General features: G+C 39.6%; 1 protein-coding gene across 9 annotated transcripts in view; it reads left to right on the top strand.

Moving 5' to 3' along the window:
• Fbxw11 (F-box and WD repeat domain containing 11) overlaps window positions 1–17,391 on the top strand; it is a 121,692-nt gene that overhangs the window by 66,021 nt on the left and 38,280 nt on the right. For 3 of the 9 annotated variants that reach the window (XM_078052415.1, XM_078052404.1, XM_078052423.1), the window contains one exon: window positions 14,236–14,298. The exons of the other annotated variants lie outside the window; for them this stretch is intronic. In XM_078052415.1, coding sequence (XP_077908541.1) covers window positions 14,236–14,298 — 63 coding nt within the window. The remainder of the gene's footprint in view (window positions 1–14,235; window positions 14,299–17,391) is intronic. 9 annotated transcript variants of the gene reach the window in all.

Here is a 17,391-nt window from a genome sequence, read left to right as displayed (position 1 = left end):
GTTCTTTGTTTTGATATTTCCTTGGTAAACAGTGTTATATTGTGTGTGCTTTGCATATGTTCTTTCTTTTTTTTTTTTTTTTTTTTTTAAAGAGAGAGGAGAGAGAGAGAGAGAGAGAGAGAGAGAGAGAGAGAGAGAGAGAGAATTTTTAATATTTATTTCTTAGTTCTCGGCAGACATAACATCTTTGTTGGTATATGGTGCTGAGGATCGAACCCGGGCCGCACGCATGCCAGTCGAGCGCGCTACCGCTGAGCCACATCCCCAGCCCCTCTTTTTTTTTTTTTTTTAATTTTTATTTTTTACTATTTGGTGACACAACATCTTTGTATGTGGTGCTGAGGATCGAACCTGGGCAGCACGCATGCCAGGCGAGCACGCTACCGCTTGAGCCACATCCCCAGCCTCTGCATATGTTATTTCTTATTCCAACAACATAGGCAGGATTTTCCCTATTTCATAACAGGAGGAAACTGAACCCAAGAGAGAACAGTACCCTACCCAGAGCCTCAGCTTGTATTTGTTGGGCTCAGGATGCCTGGCCCCATGGCCATCTTTTTTATACTTCAACAGACAGACTTGTTGCCATTCTTGATGACCAAGGCCCTTTTGACCATTTTTCTGCTATGCTTCTAACGCCCCAAACCCCTTTTAGTGAATTTTGAAAGTTTTGTAGATTTTACTTTTAAAGCTGCCCTCCGAGTGATGCCCTAGGAAGCACAGGAGTGTGTGCTCTGCCCTGGTCTGCTTTCTCTGGGGACTCTAGCACACTCCTCTCTGTCCTTCTTTCAGATCATTTTAAACATTCAAATAATTAATGAGTTTTCCTTTATCTAGGTAACCCAATACTGTGTGGGAGAGAAGGGCCACTGCCTGTCTGAAAGTAGACTTGTTCCATACCACGTTTTTGAAGTCCAGAAATGGTGTTGTGTGTTTTTTGTCTCCTAGATTTTGAATCCTTGCTCATTGTAAATAATCTGGAAAATATGGGAAAGGAGTAAAGAGAAACAAAATTACTGTTTTTGTCATTATAGTTAATAGGAAGATTACAACTGTAGCTGAAATGTATCATCAGCAAGTGTTTATTGTACTTGTGTCCCAGAGAGCCTCAGTGTTCAGGCTGCAGAAGGAACCAGCCAGCATCATTGTCCCCAGGAGGTTCAAGTCGACCAGAGGAGCCCCTGAGGGCTGCAGTTGGCTTTTTCAGTGCTCTCAGTCTTCCAGCAAGGCCCTTTTTTCACCTCAGTTTTATGGAGTAGGACACAGGCACGAAGACTTCAAATGACACTCAGCATTACTACACCCCAGCTGGAACTTGTCACAACTAGTTTCTGTTTCCTGAGGCTCAAGTGTCTGTGTCTGTGTGGGCTTTGGTGTGAATCTTTTACTTTTTAAAGTTTAACTTGATGAAGGGACCAGGGGGAGGGAAAGAAGAAAGACTGGGGAATAACAGTGGCCAAATTTCACAGTTTCGTTGTGTGCATGTACAGACACATAACCCCAAGTCCCATCGCTGTGTACAGCTATCACTCACCCATAAAAAATACGGAAGAAATAAAGTTGAATTTGAAAAATCACTTCCTTGTTATTAGAAAGAGATATGCCTTCCCTAAGGAGAATTTAGATAGGGTATGTAAACAAAAAGAAATAAAACTTAGTATTGTGAGCATTGTAACAGTTGCTTTCCTAAATGTGTACTTAAAAATTAGATTTCATTTGTAAAGATGGGATCATACAGACTTGGCTTTTCCCCATTTAAATAAAGCTTAGACCTTTTTCACTGTCAGTGCTTTTTGTTTTTTTCTTTAAAAAAACAAAAAACAGTGTTTCTGTAACGTTGCCTCCTTGAGCACACCTTTCATAGTTTGTTACGTGAAGGTGGCTCTCTGCTTGCCTCCACAAACTTAATTCACTTGAGATGGAAAATATGAAAATAAATAAATAAATAAATGTTGCCTGTGCTGGGCATGTGCAGGCCTTTCCTCTCATCGCTATTCCCTAAACAATACAACGTGGCAACTGCTCTCGTAGCATTCACATTGCATTAGGGATGAGCCATCTGGAGGTGATATGGTGTGTGGGGAGCTTGTGCGCAGGTTCTGTGCCAGGGCCACATCTTTCAAGTCTTGAACATCTTTGGATTTGTACACCTGAGGGAGGTCCTGAAAACAGGGCCATGTGGATACCAATAGATGGTTTATACCATTTTTATGTGCTTATTTCACATATTTTAAAGATATGCTTTCTTAACCAGAAAATGAATTGCATATGACTAGCAAACCAGGGTGCTGCTGTGTAGTTTACTGTGCAAACCATACAAACAGAGACCCTCTGAAGTTCCAGCCAGATACTGTTTTTTTTTCCCCCTAGAAAATTAAACAAGGGAAACTGTTTTTGTTATAAACAAATTGTGAATAATAGAAAAGTGTGAAAATACTTTTTTTTTCTTTTAATAAAATTAGAAGAACTAAAAGAAAATGCAAAGAATAACTTTTGCATTGTGGAGTTCATGGTATTCTAATACCTTAACCAGGTATCTTCAGAAATGAAAATTTATGTGATTGTATGATTTATTTATGTGTATGTAGCTTATTTTTATGTGTTTATGTATGTTATGCACACATTTATTCAGGAAAAGCACTGCCATTTTTAAGATATTATTATAAGAAACATCTATTTCATAAATGTTAAAATGTGAACAAAAATTATAGTTGATGAAATAGGGGCTATACTGTGTTCTATTCTTTTGCATTTTTTAAAAAAAATATTTTTAGTTGTAGATGGACTAAGTACCTTTATTTTGTTTATTTAGTTTTATATGGTGCTGGGATGGGAACCCAGTGCCTCACATGTGCTAGGCAAGTGCTCTATCACTGAGCCACAACCCCATTCTCTTTTTTTTCAGTTAAAAAAAAAATGCTGGCACATTTTTAAAATTGATATTTTGAAGTACAGTTGATCATGACCTCCCAACTTGAAAAAATATGGACTTAAAAATTTAAAAACAAGAATCCAACCTACTTTACATAAAAATTAACATAGATGAATTTTAAATGTAAATTACAAGGTAAAATAAGACAACCACACTGTTACATGGGAGAATATCTGTTCTTAGAAGAAAGATTTCTTGAGCATGACACAGAAAACCAAAAGGAAGCAATTGATAAATTAAACTTTTTTTAAAGTTGTAGATGGACACAATACTTTTACTTTGTTTACTTTTTAAAAAAATATTTATTTTTTAGTTGTAGTTGGATGCAATACCTCTGTTTATTTTTTATGTGGTGCTAGGGATCGAATCCACTGCCTCACTCATGCTAGGCAAGCGCTCTACCACTGACCCACAACCCAGCTCTGATGAATTAAACTTAATAAAAAATTAGTCAAATTATCAAAAGTCACCATTAATAGAGTGATAAGTTTAGTCACATATGGGAAGAAGTCCTCTGTAATAAATATATTTGAAAAAGAGCCTCATGACTCAGCTGAGGCAGGAGGATTGGAAGTTCCAAGGCGGCTTCAGCAACTTAACGAGGGCCTAAGCAACTAATCCTATCTGAAAATAAAAAGTAAAAAATAAAATGGCCTGGGATGTGACTCACTGGTTAAGCGTTCCTGGGTTCCATCCCTTCTACCAAAAAAAAAAAAAAAAAAAAAAAAATCACCAAAAAACAACAACAACAAAAAATCAAAAATCCAAAGACTCCTTCTAGAATATATGAAGAATTTCTTGAAATCAGAAAAAAACAAAAACCCTTTAAAAACTGGTCAGTAACACAAAAAGTTAATAAATTAGTTAAAAAGCTTTGGTATCCAAAATGGCGAGTAATTTTATCAACAGGTAATCAACATCATTACTTTTTAGGAATGCAAACCACAGAGATACTATTATATACCTAACCAGAAAGTTACTGTTAAAAACAACCCAAAAAACAAGCCCAAACCCATACCTGTGGAGGATCAAGTGAAACTCTCATACACACTGTTGGGAGTGATTATGGACTGAATATATCAGCATATATTGTGTTGACCTAGCAATCCATTCTTAAATAGACTGACAGAATTGTATGTTGTATACAAAAACAAGTGGCAGAATTAAAAAGTGGAAAAGTGGAAGTGACTCACGTGTTCAACAATAGAATGAATAATGTTTGTGTGTGTATGTGTGTTTCTGAGGATTGAATCCAGGGCCTCGTGCATGCTAATCAGGTGTTTTAGCACTGAGATCTGTCCCCTGCATCAAATAATTTTTGAAATAGTATACATGAGTGAACCGAGAATTGACCACAGCTCTGTTTAAAAATCTCAACAAGACATGTTAAGTAAATGAAGCCAGACTCAAAAGAGTTGATACAATGTTTTCATGTATATAAAGTTCAAAAACGGGCAGGATGGTATAGTTACTGATCATCAGGGAAAGCAAATCAAAACTGCAATGAGGTACCACCTCACACATGTTAAAAGTGGGTATTAGAAAAATGAAAAACAAGATGTGTTGGCCAGTTGTGAAGAAATTGGAGCCCCCACACATTATTGGGGAATGTATAATGGTACAGAACTATAAGAAGATGTGTGGAAATTCCTTAAAGAGTAAAAAAATAGAACTGGAGTCAGAAGCAGATCCAGGATTTCCGTATTAATTGCAGTGTTATTCACAATAGTCAAGTGTGGAAACAGCTTAGATAACCAATGATAGATGAATGGAATATTATTCTTCCTTCAAAAAGGAGAAAATTCTGCAATGTGGCACAGCTTGGATGACCCTTGAGGACATAAGGTAGGTGTGAGCTGGGGTTGTGGCTCAGTGGTAGTGTTTGCCTCAAATGTGTGAGATACTGGGTTCGATCCTCAGCACCACATAAAAACCAATAAAAATAAAGATATTGTTTCTATCTACAACTAAAACAATATTAAAATAAAATAAGTAAGGTAGGTGAAATAAGTCAGTCACAGACTGAAAAATACTGCATGATTTCCTTTATATGAACAGGTGTCCCAAGTAGTCACTCATGGAAGCCAGGAACAGCATGGTGGTTGTGAGAAGCTGAGAGGAGGGGACAAAGCCAGGTTATATAACATTGTGCCCATAGATAACAATACTGTATTGTACAGTTCAAATCTGTTAGAAGGGTAGATTTGATGGTAATTGCACTTAACACATTAAAAAAAAAAAAAGAACAGGCAAAGTCAATCTGTGGTAAACTTTAAAAACTAGTGACTTCCTTTAGGAATTAATGACTGGGAGATAATATGAGGACGATGTCTGGGGTACCAGTAATGTTCTTTATGTTAGTCTTAGTACTAGTTACACTGGAGAGTTTTGGTTTTTTTTACTGTTATAGTTTGGAAATAAATTAAAAAAAAAAGTTAAGAGCACTAAAATTAAGGCTTGGAATGAAGCTCAGTGGAGGCCCTTTATTCAGTCTCCAGCCCCAGAGTAAAGTTTTCTCCTGTGTGTACCGTGTTTTTATTTACTTTTATACACTTTAAAAGAGCAGTTTTGGTTCACAGAATGAAAAGTTAGATCTCCTGCCACATTCCTGTCCTCACCCATTATCAACACACCCTACCTGAAGACTTGTTGCATTCGAACCCACCCTGACTCCTGTTTCCACCAAAGTTCATTCTTTTTTTTTTTTTTTTAAATTTTTCAATATTTATTTCTTAGTTCTCAGCGGACACAACCTCTTTAGTATGTGGTGCTGGGGATCGAACCCGGGCGGCACGCATGCCAGGCGAGCGCGCTACCGCCTGAGCCACATTCCCAACCCCCAAAGTTCATTCTTGGTGGTACTTATTCTGTGGTCTGGACACCTGAGTAGGCGTTCATCATTACAGTATCACAGTGTTTTCCCACCTGAAAAATCTGTTGTGCTCCCCGTATCATGTTTTTAAATGATATCCGATTGTTGGACATTTACATTGTTTATTTTTCCAGAATTGCTGTGGGTATGATTTTGTATAGGTCTGTATATAATTCCTTAGGAAAAGTTGTTGTGTTACATTTATGCCCAGTGTTAGGTGATATTCTTGATAGAGATTAGTAGACAGTCTTTGAGGAGTAACTGTTTGTAACCCACTAGAGAGCCCGCTTCCTATAGAATGAATAAAAACTGCCAATTTGATAGGTGAAAAATTGCCTTTTATGCACACTATATATGATCATTTTTGTTGACCATTTGAATTTCTTTTTTGAAATTCAAAATATCTGTACTTCTTGGCTTATTTGCCTATGAAGATGTTAATTTTGGTTTCCTATCAAAATATAAGTAAGTTATTAATCATATGTAGTGATTTTTCCCTAATGTTTAATAGTTGTTGATTTTGAACATTTTGAAGTTTAAATTTTTTTGTCTAGTAACATCTAAATCTGTTTCTTTGGGGTCATGCTGAGATAGCCTTTCTCTTATTTGATGAATTTGTATTCTTCTAGGTTTTTTTCCCTCCCATTTTTTTTAAAGTTGTAGATGAACACAATATCTTTATCTATCTGTCTGTCTTATCTATTTAATGTAGCTCTGAGGATGGAACCCAGGGCTTCACTCATGTGAGACAAGCCCTCTACCATCAAGTTACAACCCCAGCCCTTCTAGGTTTGTTTGTAGTACTTTATTTTGTTTCACTTGTTTATTTTTATATGTAGTCTGTTGTGGTATGTGATATAAGGCAGGTATAACATCTTTAAAACTTTTACTGATTTATCCATTTCTCATCAGCTTGAATTTCTAACTTCATATAATTTTATAAGTCTATATATAAATAAATTTGTTTCTGGAATTTCTGTTATTGCTTTGCTAGGATCATACTGCTTTAATTACTGTAGCTTTTAAGAAAAATGTTAACATTTAACAAAATATGAGTTCCTTTCTCTTAAAAAATGGTGGTGATGAAAGGGAGAATAATTGTTTTCCTACCCACTCTTCCATATGTGTTTAGTATCTTCTCCTTTTAGATAGTGTCAACCACAATAGTACATCTGTTAGAAATTTTAAAACTGCATTATAAAGATCCATGTAACAGCAATTCCAGCAAACTCCCAGTGGATTTAAGCTTTATGAGTAATTTATATTTTTACTGTAGAAAGAAACAACTTTTGTTGTTTTTGTATTTTATTTTTTAAAATTTTTAAATATTTATTTTTTAGTTTTAGGTAGATACAATATCTTTATTTCACTTCCATGTGGTGCTGAGAATCGAACCAGTGCCTCACGCATGCTAGGTGAACACGCTACCACTTGAGCCACATCCCCAGCCCCTGTTTCTGTATTTTAGTATGTATTTGGAAAATGGAAAGGTTTCCCATGAAGATGGGATTAGCGATGGTCAGTGTGTGTGTGTGTGTGTGTGTGTGTGTGTGTGTGTGTACACACACATGTACATGCTGTCTTCCTGAGTTGCCAGGTTAGTGTGTGTGTGAGAGAGAGATTGCCATTTGGACATGTTTATCTGGTCTTTTTCAAAATGAGTGCTTCTAACTTTCCCGTAACTTATCTCCCAGCAATGTGTTGATCAGGTTAAAGTTTGAAGATTCAGGGTTCAGGGGCCTGGCTGTAGTTAACAGGAACAACAAAACAGTATTTGGTTTGCTTTGCCATTTTCTTATTTGCATTTATCTTCTGACTATATGGCAAGCAGTGATTGGATAGAACAAATTTAGATTTTTCTGCATAACTTAATCTAAACATAATAAATCTCATCTGATTTCTAACTGTATTTGAGAATTCTTCTGTGACCTAGGATCTGTTATTATTTTTAAATGTTTCATGGAATATTGAAAATAACATTTAGTAATCTCCCATTATCCGTGGGGAGGATATGTGTCAACACTCCCAAGGGATACCTGAAATCAAGGATGGTACCAACTTCACCATATATGTGTACACACAAAACAGTATCTACCTGTGATAAAGTGTGATTCATAAATTAGACATAGTAAGAGATTAATAGTAATTAATAGTAAATGGAAAAATTATAGTAATAAACTGTGATCAAGTTTTTGTGATTATGTATTCTGACCCTCTGAAATTTTTCCAGTTACTCTTTGCAGACCATGGCTGGCCACAGGTAACTGAAGCCATGGAAAGTGAAGTGCAGACCAGGGTGACTGCTTTATAGTCTTCTGTAGAACAGACAGTTGGAGCTGGACCTGTGACACACACCTGTAATCCCAGAGGCTCAGGAGGCTGAGGCAGGAGAATTGCAAGTTCAAAGCCAGCCTTAGCAATTTAGCAAGGCCTAAGCAATTTAGTGAGACTCTGTCTCAAAGTAAAAAAAAAGTCTGGGGATGTGGCTTAGTGGTTAAGCACACCAGGATTCAATCCCTGGTAAAGGTTGGAGATTTATCTAGTAAATCAGCTTGTCGTCCGCCCTGCCCTGCCCCTGCCCCTGCCCCTGCCCCTGCCCCTGCCCCTGCCCCTGCCCCTGCCCCTGCCCCTGCCCCTGCCCCTGCCCCTGCCCCCGCCCCGCCCCGCCCCGCCCCGCCCCGCCCCGCCCCGCCCCGCCCCGCCCCGCCGTCCCCTTCCTGTCTTCCTCTTTTTTTTGGTCAACCTTCCATCAAACATGCAGAACTGTGGAACTGTTTAAAAAATAAAAACATAATGCTTCCAACCTTTTCTTTCATGTACTTGTGAAATTTTGTTTAGTATTTATAAGCACATTTTATCCTTTTTATAAATTTTGCATTTTAGAGATTAAAAAGATTCTTTGTCATTTAGTGGTTTTGATTGCATATTGCTCTCCTTGCAGTAACAGCCTTGCTTTCTTTTGAATTTGAACTCACACCCCATTCTTTTTAGCCCTTTGTGGGATTTTGTTATTGTGCTTGCCCTTGTGGGTAGGAGAATGCTTGGATTCTGTTTCATTTTACTAAAAAATGCTAGGTACAGCCCATTAAATTGATTCATGGGCCACAAACAGCAGTTGGAAAATACCTGAGACATATTTTTCTGTGTTGAAAGTACATTGACTTCTGGGTAAAACAGACTTGAGCCTGAGTCTTGCATCTCTCATTCACTAGATTATGTGACTCTTGACCTTTTACTTAATGCAGAATTTGCAGCATTTAAAAGTAGGAAATAGGTTTCTCTTATATAACTCCCTAAGTAGGGAATTTTCCATGAGAAATATATTCTGTGTTAGTTGGTGGCACCTACTGGCAAAGACACATCATTGCTCAGAGCCTGTTTTTCCTAAACACACACGAAAAGAAAATGGAGGTGAGGTCATTGGAACCATCCTACCACTTCTGCTGATTGGCATGGCATTGTGAGAAGGCAGAATGTACAGAGATTCTGGGATTAGTGAAAAGCTACAAAAAAAGAAAAGAATTTGAGGTAGTAGCTGGTATTCCAAAGCAAATGCACATCTACCACACTAAACTATCCAGCTGATGAAAACATTAGCCTGCTTCTGTCTTTCTTGACAAATTTCCATTCATAGAATCAGGAGACATGTTTGTTTTTGTGTGTGTTTGCAATGGTGTGCAGTGGGGTAAGCTTCCTTAGGTTTTGTTAGGATTTAAAATGAATTCAGCTTAAGAAATGCACTTTCTCTCTGGGCTCCCCAGAGTGCATTTGTTTACTAAGTTGAGGACTAATCACCATTACCAGTGTTGCGGAGCAATGTTAATGAAAATGCCCAGACATAATGAAAAGTTACTTTTGCTAAGCTGTTTATTATATTTAGACTATACTCCATGTATTTTCGTTAGTGTTTACAACAACAGTGTTTAGTTGGGTGTGATGTAACACACCTGTAATCCCAGTTCCGAGGCAGGAGGATCGCAAGTTTGAGGCTAGCTTGGGCAACTTAGTGAGACCCTCTCTCAAAATAAAAAAGCTGGGATGTGGCTCAGTGCTAGAGAATCCCTGGGTTCAGTCCCCAGTATTGCAAAAACAAAACTGTTTAAAAAATTTATTATTCTTTTATCCTCTTTCATTAGACATATTTGTGATCAGCAACATCAACTTTCTAAAACCTGACTCTGAGGGTACTAGAGCCCTGACTCATTGAACTAACCAAATAGCAACCAAAGCAGTTGTCCTTGGTATGGAAACTTACACTACTTACATTTATGCTCGGAATGCTATTTTTGAACAGTATCAACTTGTGCCTCTGTCTTCCTTGGTGATGGTAAAAAAAGGGACTTGAAAGCAAGATTGGGATCTTGGTAGGACTGCAATGGCGATGTGTATGCTGTGTAACTGGGAGGCAGTTGACAGGAAGGAAGAGTCCAGCACTGGATCCTGGTCCTTACCTGACACACCCCGCAGGCTAGTTGCTTAGTATTTCTGAGTATTGGTTCTCCCTATCTGTAAAGGAGGATCCTGGAAAGGAGCAGGATGATTTACATAAAGTTCCAATGGCTGACGAGCATAGGCAATCGTTAAATAGTAATCATTGTTACTTCTGTCCTTCTGTGGAACTTGTAGGTAAGACACATAGTTGACCGTATTTTTTAACATAAATGGCTGATTTTGTAAATATTACTTCAAGAAATTTCCCAGGTGCAGACATTATATTCTGTGGTTCTATGACACTGCACGTGGGGACAGAGCCTGTCACAATGCTGCTAGTGCAGCTTTCTAACTGGGGTTGGTGCTGCCACATGGCCACATCGCGTTCCCCACGGCAGTGATTTTGAAGCAGAGTCATGTCAAAATTCTCTGAAGAACTTGAACAAACACATAAACATAAAGACCCCTAACAGATACCTTGGCTCTGTCCACTCTGTGGTCATCTGCATGTGGCTTCGTGACAGTCTACATCCTCGTCTCATCCTCGTCTCCAAGCCCATGGGTCTCCAGCAAAGAACTCCTATGATCAAGGTTTCTCAAATATGAGTGTCATGGCGAGAAGGCTCACCCCAGGATTTAGATACGGGGCCACTTCCTTCCTGATATGGTCAGGCTGGCTCTGAGGAGGGTCTCATACTTCCCAGGGGCCAAGTGAGAAGCCCAGGGAGAAAGAAGGGCCGGGCCTGAGGTAGCAGTACCGCTGCGTGCCTTGACATGTCTCAGAGCTCGGCCCTGGGGTGCTGGTTTTCATATAGATGAGGCTTTGCCTTCCTCCTCCAGGACAATTGGCACCTTGGAGACAATTTTGTGTGGGTGCTTCTGGTGTAGGAAGAGGCCAGGATGCTGTTAGTCCTATAGTGCATGTGACAGCCCCCACAGCAGACAGTTCTCTGAACCCAAGGTGGACCTGCCCCAGCCTGCCGTTGCCTCCTGGATGCTGCTGTTCATTGGCAGCTGCGCCAGCACAGGAGAGTCTGTGTTTTTATCTGTGGACATGTGCTGTTTCTTGCCTGGTAGGCCCAGGAGGCAGGAAATGATGTCCAGCAAGGCAGAAGTGGAATAAGCCAGGTGGGTGTTTCTAAGAACTTGCCTTTCCCAGGAGTGCTGGAGGCCTGAAGGCCTGAGGAGAGTTTCACCTGTCAGGTTGGCCAGCCTGCCTCAGAGTTTCTCTATAGAGTTTGCATATGGGAACCACCTTCCTGTCTCTCTGGAGCATCATTGTTTTTTCTTAACTACTGATTCAACCTGGAACTTTTGTACACACACACACAAAAACACACACACGTACCTGAAACCACTTACGTATGCATGGCTTCTATAAGAGACGTTTCCATTCTCACCACTACCACTTAGCTCCATGTAGTAGGCTCAGAAAGGCGATGGGAAGAGGAGAGGCCTCTGATGTGTTTCCCACAGTTTGCCTTGCCTTTGTCTCAGTGGTGTTTGGGGAAGTGGGACGAATGGATCATTGCTATTACTCTAGGCCAGTGTTTTCTGATATATGCTGTGTTGTTATTAATAGATATTACTATAAAAGGGGGTAGTTATGCCCAACAAAGTTAGGAAAATGGGATTAAACTAACAGCCTGATTTGTAAATTACTGTGCATTACAGAGCCCTGAGTACCTTAATGGAGCCTTTTGTGACCTGAGAGCACGTGGGTGTGAGTGTGTGAAGGAGCATTGTTTAAGCTTAGAACATCAACATTTTCTCTGAACATCTCCTGTGTCACCAAAGTATTCCCTGAAGATGATCTTGTGATCAGGGTAGCTTGACAGTAGCATGTTCCTTGTGACATTTGTCTCCCCAAACCTTTATAGGAGAAGTTGAAAAGATTTATAGGCTGGGAAGCTATTTCACCTCCCTGCAAAATTGTATTAGATATAATCTTTTTACCAAGCCTTAAGAGAATACTTGCTCTTTCTTTAGAGGGGTTGTTTCCTTCTGAGCGGTATGAGTAAACACCATTTCACTATTTGGGAGCAAATGAAAAGAAGAATTAAGGTTTCTCACCATTAAAGATAACTTTGCTGACTTCTGGCATTTTTAACCGAAAAAAGCATCAAGGCAGCTTAGATCAGAATGGCTCTGGGGCATTCCAGCTCCTGTATCACCAGTCTTTAGCTCAGAGCACAGCTGTGCCCCTCTGCACTTCTTTGGGTGCTGGTGCCCGTGGGGCAGACCTCGCTGCCCTCTGTCCTCCATGAGTGCCTTTCTGTGCCTGCAGCCATGATGCATTCTCCTTGCATTTCAGACATTGTGACCTTCAGGTGGCTTTGAAACCGTCAAGGGCAGTCGGCCACTATTCCCACTTCAGTCTTTTCTAAGAAACCTGCTGGCTTTATTAATCCCAGGGTTCCCTGGAGATAGCAGTACAGGGAATTACAGGGAGACCTCCATAAATGCAGCTGTTTCTGCTTTTTCAGCCCCTCCTTCCCACTCAGGATTACTGCTGCCAGCACTCTGGCCCCATTTTGGGCACTGGGACACACCTGGCTTCCTCTCTAGCTCATGATGGCCTTTGTGCACAAAGTCTTTCCCTCCTGGCCGCATTCCCCCTTGCATGCCTTAGCACTGTGGGGCTTAGGAGATTTTAAAGAGAAAGCAAATGGTTTTCCCTGTAGTACCATCTGGAGCCATTCTGTCCAAGCTTCTGAAGTTTGAGGAGTGTGAGGCGAGTCCTGAAGGCAGCAGGAGGGAGTACTTTCTTGAATGCTCACTAACTGCTATGTACTCTCCATCCCCACAACTCTAGGCACTGGGTGTTGTTCAAGGTCCGGCCTACACAGTGGGCAAGTGACCAAATCAGGATCCTAAGTCCTCTCCATACAGTAAAGGCTTTGGCTTTCCCATGTCACTGTACTACAGCCCTGATAAGATCCTGCTGTGTGACCTGGAGGGCAGTAGTGTTCATTGAGGACTCTGCTGTTACCCGTGCTGGATGTTGTCAAGTGAATTGTCAAAACACTTTAGGACTTCAAGAAAAATAGGGACAGCTTGGGAGGTAGGCTTATTCCCTGAAGGCAGCAACAGGATCTTGTAAGAGATCTATAATATCCTTTTTTGAATAATGTGGTGGGACAAATGTTGTAGTTTAAATTTTGTGCCCCACTCTTAAATTTTAGGTTTGGACAGGAATCTTAGACTTCTGTCCACAAATGAGCTGTGCCTCTTTTCCCCTCAGCTCTCTGCTTCCCCTTCTCATTAAGGTTCCATTTAGCCATTAGATAGGAGCTGCAGAAGGGAAATCCAATCATGTATAATCTCCAGTTAATGGGCATCTATTGAGCGACTAGGTCACCAGAAAGAATAATTACACAGTGCCTCTTTGTGCAGTAAACACAAAAATCAAAAGATAATGCATTCCCAAGGCAAGCCAGATTGTTAGTGGCTAACAGCATCCTCTTTAGGGAAAAGATTGGGGCACCCACCATGTTTGCTAGGGCAAATTGCAAAGCCATTCCCCCAAAAGAAGGCCATCAAGGGAGGAAAATGTAAGACCAGGGCACTTCCAAGGCTTTGTCACTTCTAATTGCCAATTGTCATGGTGAATTACTGAATAGCAGACATTCTAGTAAATGTTTTATACAATCATGGGGAACTTTGTCGATCTCTGGGGTTTTCATGCCTCAAGTTAAAGAACAATAGTGATGATAAGGTGTTGTTTGAGCCCCACTCCCACAATTTAGTCTGTTTGCTAAGCTTGCCCAACCTTCGTAAGTGAAGACTTCCTGCTCACTCTTGGCCAGCTACTAACTGATGATTTATGAAAGATGAGAATGACCTCCTTGACCCAAAATGGCCTGTGTTAGCCACAGGCCCACAAATTCTTGGATTTGTGTTGATTCTTTTTAGTTTGGGTTTTCAAAATCATGTCTTGTAGCTATTTAGAATTTGCAAACCTCAGCATAATTCAAATAACCTGTTTTTCCCCCCTTAGAACACTTCAGTTATGGAAGATCAAAATGAAGATGAGTCCCCAAAGAAAAATACTCTTTGGCAGGTAGGAATGACAAGATAGCAATTGACTTACTATAGATAAGATGCTCCCTTAGTTAATATCCTCCATGAAACCAAGAGCCAAGCTTTTTCGTTTTGTGCAGTTTTGTTAGTTTCAGAATCCACCCTAATTTATCACCTTTTATAGGGAAGTATCATTACAAATAGTAAAGGATTGGGAATTTTCACAAAGGTTCTGAAGTAGCTGTAGTTTAAAATGTTTTAATCTGTGGCCCAAGATGGAAAATGGTGACATCTTTTGCCTCTGTCTTCTTTCTTGGCTCTGTTTTGGTTTTATCAGTTTTTGTGCTAAATCCACCAGGGTTTTTTGTGGGGGCTTAGGGGAGCATGTAAAGTTCCATGGCTTAGCATTCATCAGCCATGTGGTGTATGTCGTTTCCCCTTCGTGAGGACACAATTAAACGCAAATAAATCTGGAGAGAATAAATAAAAATTTTTTTTTCTGGGTCAGTTGATTTGAAGTTACAGATTCATGATTGTATAAAACAATAATGTGTGCCCAACAAACAAGAAGAGGTGGAAGAAAGCAAAACAACGCTAGGAGGATTTTGCTGGGCTGAGCAGTGATTGGAACAGAACCTGGCCAGTGTGTGCTGTGGGATGGTGCATGTGCCACACTGTGTGTGCAGACTGGAATCCATCCCTTCCTTCCTGTTTATTATTTTGCAATAGGATCCTCTTCATTCACTATTGATTTTTCAGTTTGCTGTGGTTCTTAACACTTTAGCTTTCAGATTTCCTTTCATCTGCCTTCCTTCCAGTCAGCTAGTTAATGGTACATAAATACTCTAGGGAGGCTGGCTGGTTAGGAAGCCTCCCTGTATGAAATAATGACCCTTTTGCTTAGCCAGTGAGATAAAGGGTGTGAAAATACTTTGTAAATTATAAAGCAGCACACAAATGCAATTTATAAACCATTATTATATTTGACTTGGCAAATTATGGTCCAAAAGAAAGAAGGAAAGAAAAAGAGAAAGGGGGAGAGAAAACGTGCATCCCTTTCTTTCTCAGGATTAGGTGCTCCTGGCATCTTGATGTATACCCTTTATTATGGTTGGTGCTCCCCTCTTACAAGATAAATGTGATCAGGGTGCTGTATGAAATTCTGGGGCTTGTCTTTTGTCCTTAATATTTATTTCATAAACCTGTCCTCTTGTTACTACAGTCTAACTATATCGCTTAGTTTTAATGACTATATTATAGTTCTTCTTTGTACATGTGTTAGAATTCGTTTTAACCAGTTCTTATAGTTACTTAAATTTTTTTTCCAAGTTTTTCTAGTATTTTGATATTAGATTTAAGATTCTGTTATAAGTTTGGTAGATATCATTATGCTCCAAAGTAGACTTTATACCTTTATACCTGCTATTAGTTACAGCAAAGAATTTTCATTTCGCCTCTATTTTGAACTCTTTATTTTTGGGATCTGCTGAATACATTTGTCTGCAACCAAAATCTAAAAATCCCTGTTTAGTGCTGCCCCCTAGTGTTACCTAGTGTTAGGGAGTCTTCCCTTACCAAAGCTTCAGAGGGAAAAAAATCTTGGACAATGGGGAGGGAAGAGAAATTGGGTGGGAGATCACTGCCTTTTGACCTCATGTCTAAATGTGGATATAAGAACTACTTCAGACATGAAACTTACAAGGTTTTATCAAGGAAGGGCAAAGACCCCTATGGACATTTACAAAGGGTTTCTTCTTCGTGGGATGGATTGACCATGTGAGGAACATACTGGTCGTGAAGCTCTTTGTTCTTTCTTGTAAGGCTGCTGAGGCAGAGTCCTAGCTGAATTAATGGGCGTGTGTAGCTTAACTCTTTACTTCTCAAGATTCTTTTGTATAATTCCTTTTGAAATTACACGTAAGGAGGCTGTTAGAGGAGTGATAGGTTGCTTGGCAAATATTTAACAAAAGTATTGAGATTATTTTGTTTTAAACAGGGAAGTTGCAAGCCTTATAGTTTCAGTAGTAGTTGTGGACTGAGTCTAGGGATTCAGATTATTTTTTTGATGTATTGTCCAGGCGCAGTGTGGTTTTCTTTTTTGGTGCAGGGAATTGAACATGTGGCCTTGTTCATGCTAAGCTCAAGCTGTACCTGTGAGCACTCTCCAGTCCTGTAGTGTCAATAAAAAAAGAAAAGATACATTGATGTTATGCAAAGACATGGAAATAGATTTGATGAGAAATGCATTGTTGTATGTATAGGAGTCTCTTGTTTATCCGTAAACCTGTGTAAGATGAGGGACTTTTCAGATACACATGGTTTACCTTTGGTAGCTTGTGGAGGAGGTGATCAGAGAAGTGGGGAAGTCTAGAATCGTTTGGAGCAGTTTCTTTAGTAGTGCTTGGAAAACAATATGAAGGATATCAGAACTATTAATAAAATGAAGCTTTTTAGATTGAATTGCTTTTAGCTTTCAATATATAGCTGCTTGTCTTCTTTGCTTGATAGGCCAGGAATCCTCATAGTGTGGTCCCTGAAGTACAGTCTAGACCAGCAGTATCAGCAATCGCTAGAAGTAGAAATCCTCGGGCTTCACTCCAGACACGTAATTTCAGAACCTCTGGGTGGGCCTGATGATCTGTGTCAACAAACCCTCTGTTATTCTGTTGCTATTGCTGTGTGGTAGTGCGCCCCCCCCCCCCCCGCATCCAGTTTTAATACCTACATTCTGAAAATATTAAATGGAAAATTTGAAGGGAGGGATTGAGACCACATTCACATAACTTAGTTATTCTATTTTCTCATTAATTATTGTTATTAATCACTTACTGTGCCTAATTTACAAAATGAACTTTATCATAGATAGTAGATATAGGGAAAAAAACAGTATTCGTACTGTTGAGTACTAAACCTGATTTTAGGCATCTTGAAATGTATCTCTCGAGGATAAAAAGGGGCTGCTGGATGTAGCATTGACTCTCAACTATGAAGAAACAAAATGAATTAGTAGTAGTCAGTTTGCACCAAGCTGAACGGTTCCTCTAAGATGATTGTCTCAAAGTAGTTATCTTAACATTTTGGAAAAACATTGGACAATGATGATTTAAGATGCCTAAAGCTTGAAAAATAGCTC

The sequence above is a fragment of the Ictidomys tridecemlineatus genome, chromosome 1 (assembly GCF_052094955.1).
Source record: "Ictidomys tridecemlineatus isolate mIctTri1 chromosome 1, mIctTri1.hap1, whole genome shotgun sequence".
Classification (NCBI taxonomy): Eukaryota; Metazoa; Chordata; class Mammalia; order Rodentia; family Sciuridae; genus Ictidomys; species Ictidomys tridecemlineatus.
Note: the sequence above shows the minus strand (reverse complement) of the source record. Positions and strands in the feature narration are given on the sequence as shown.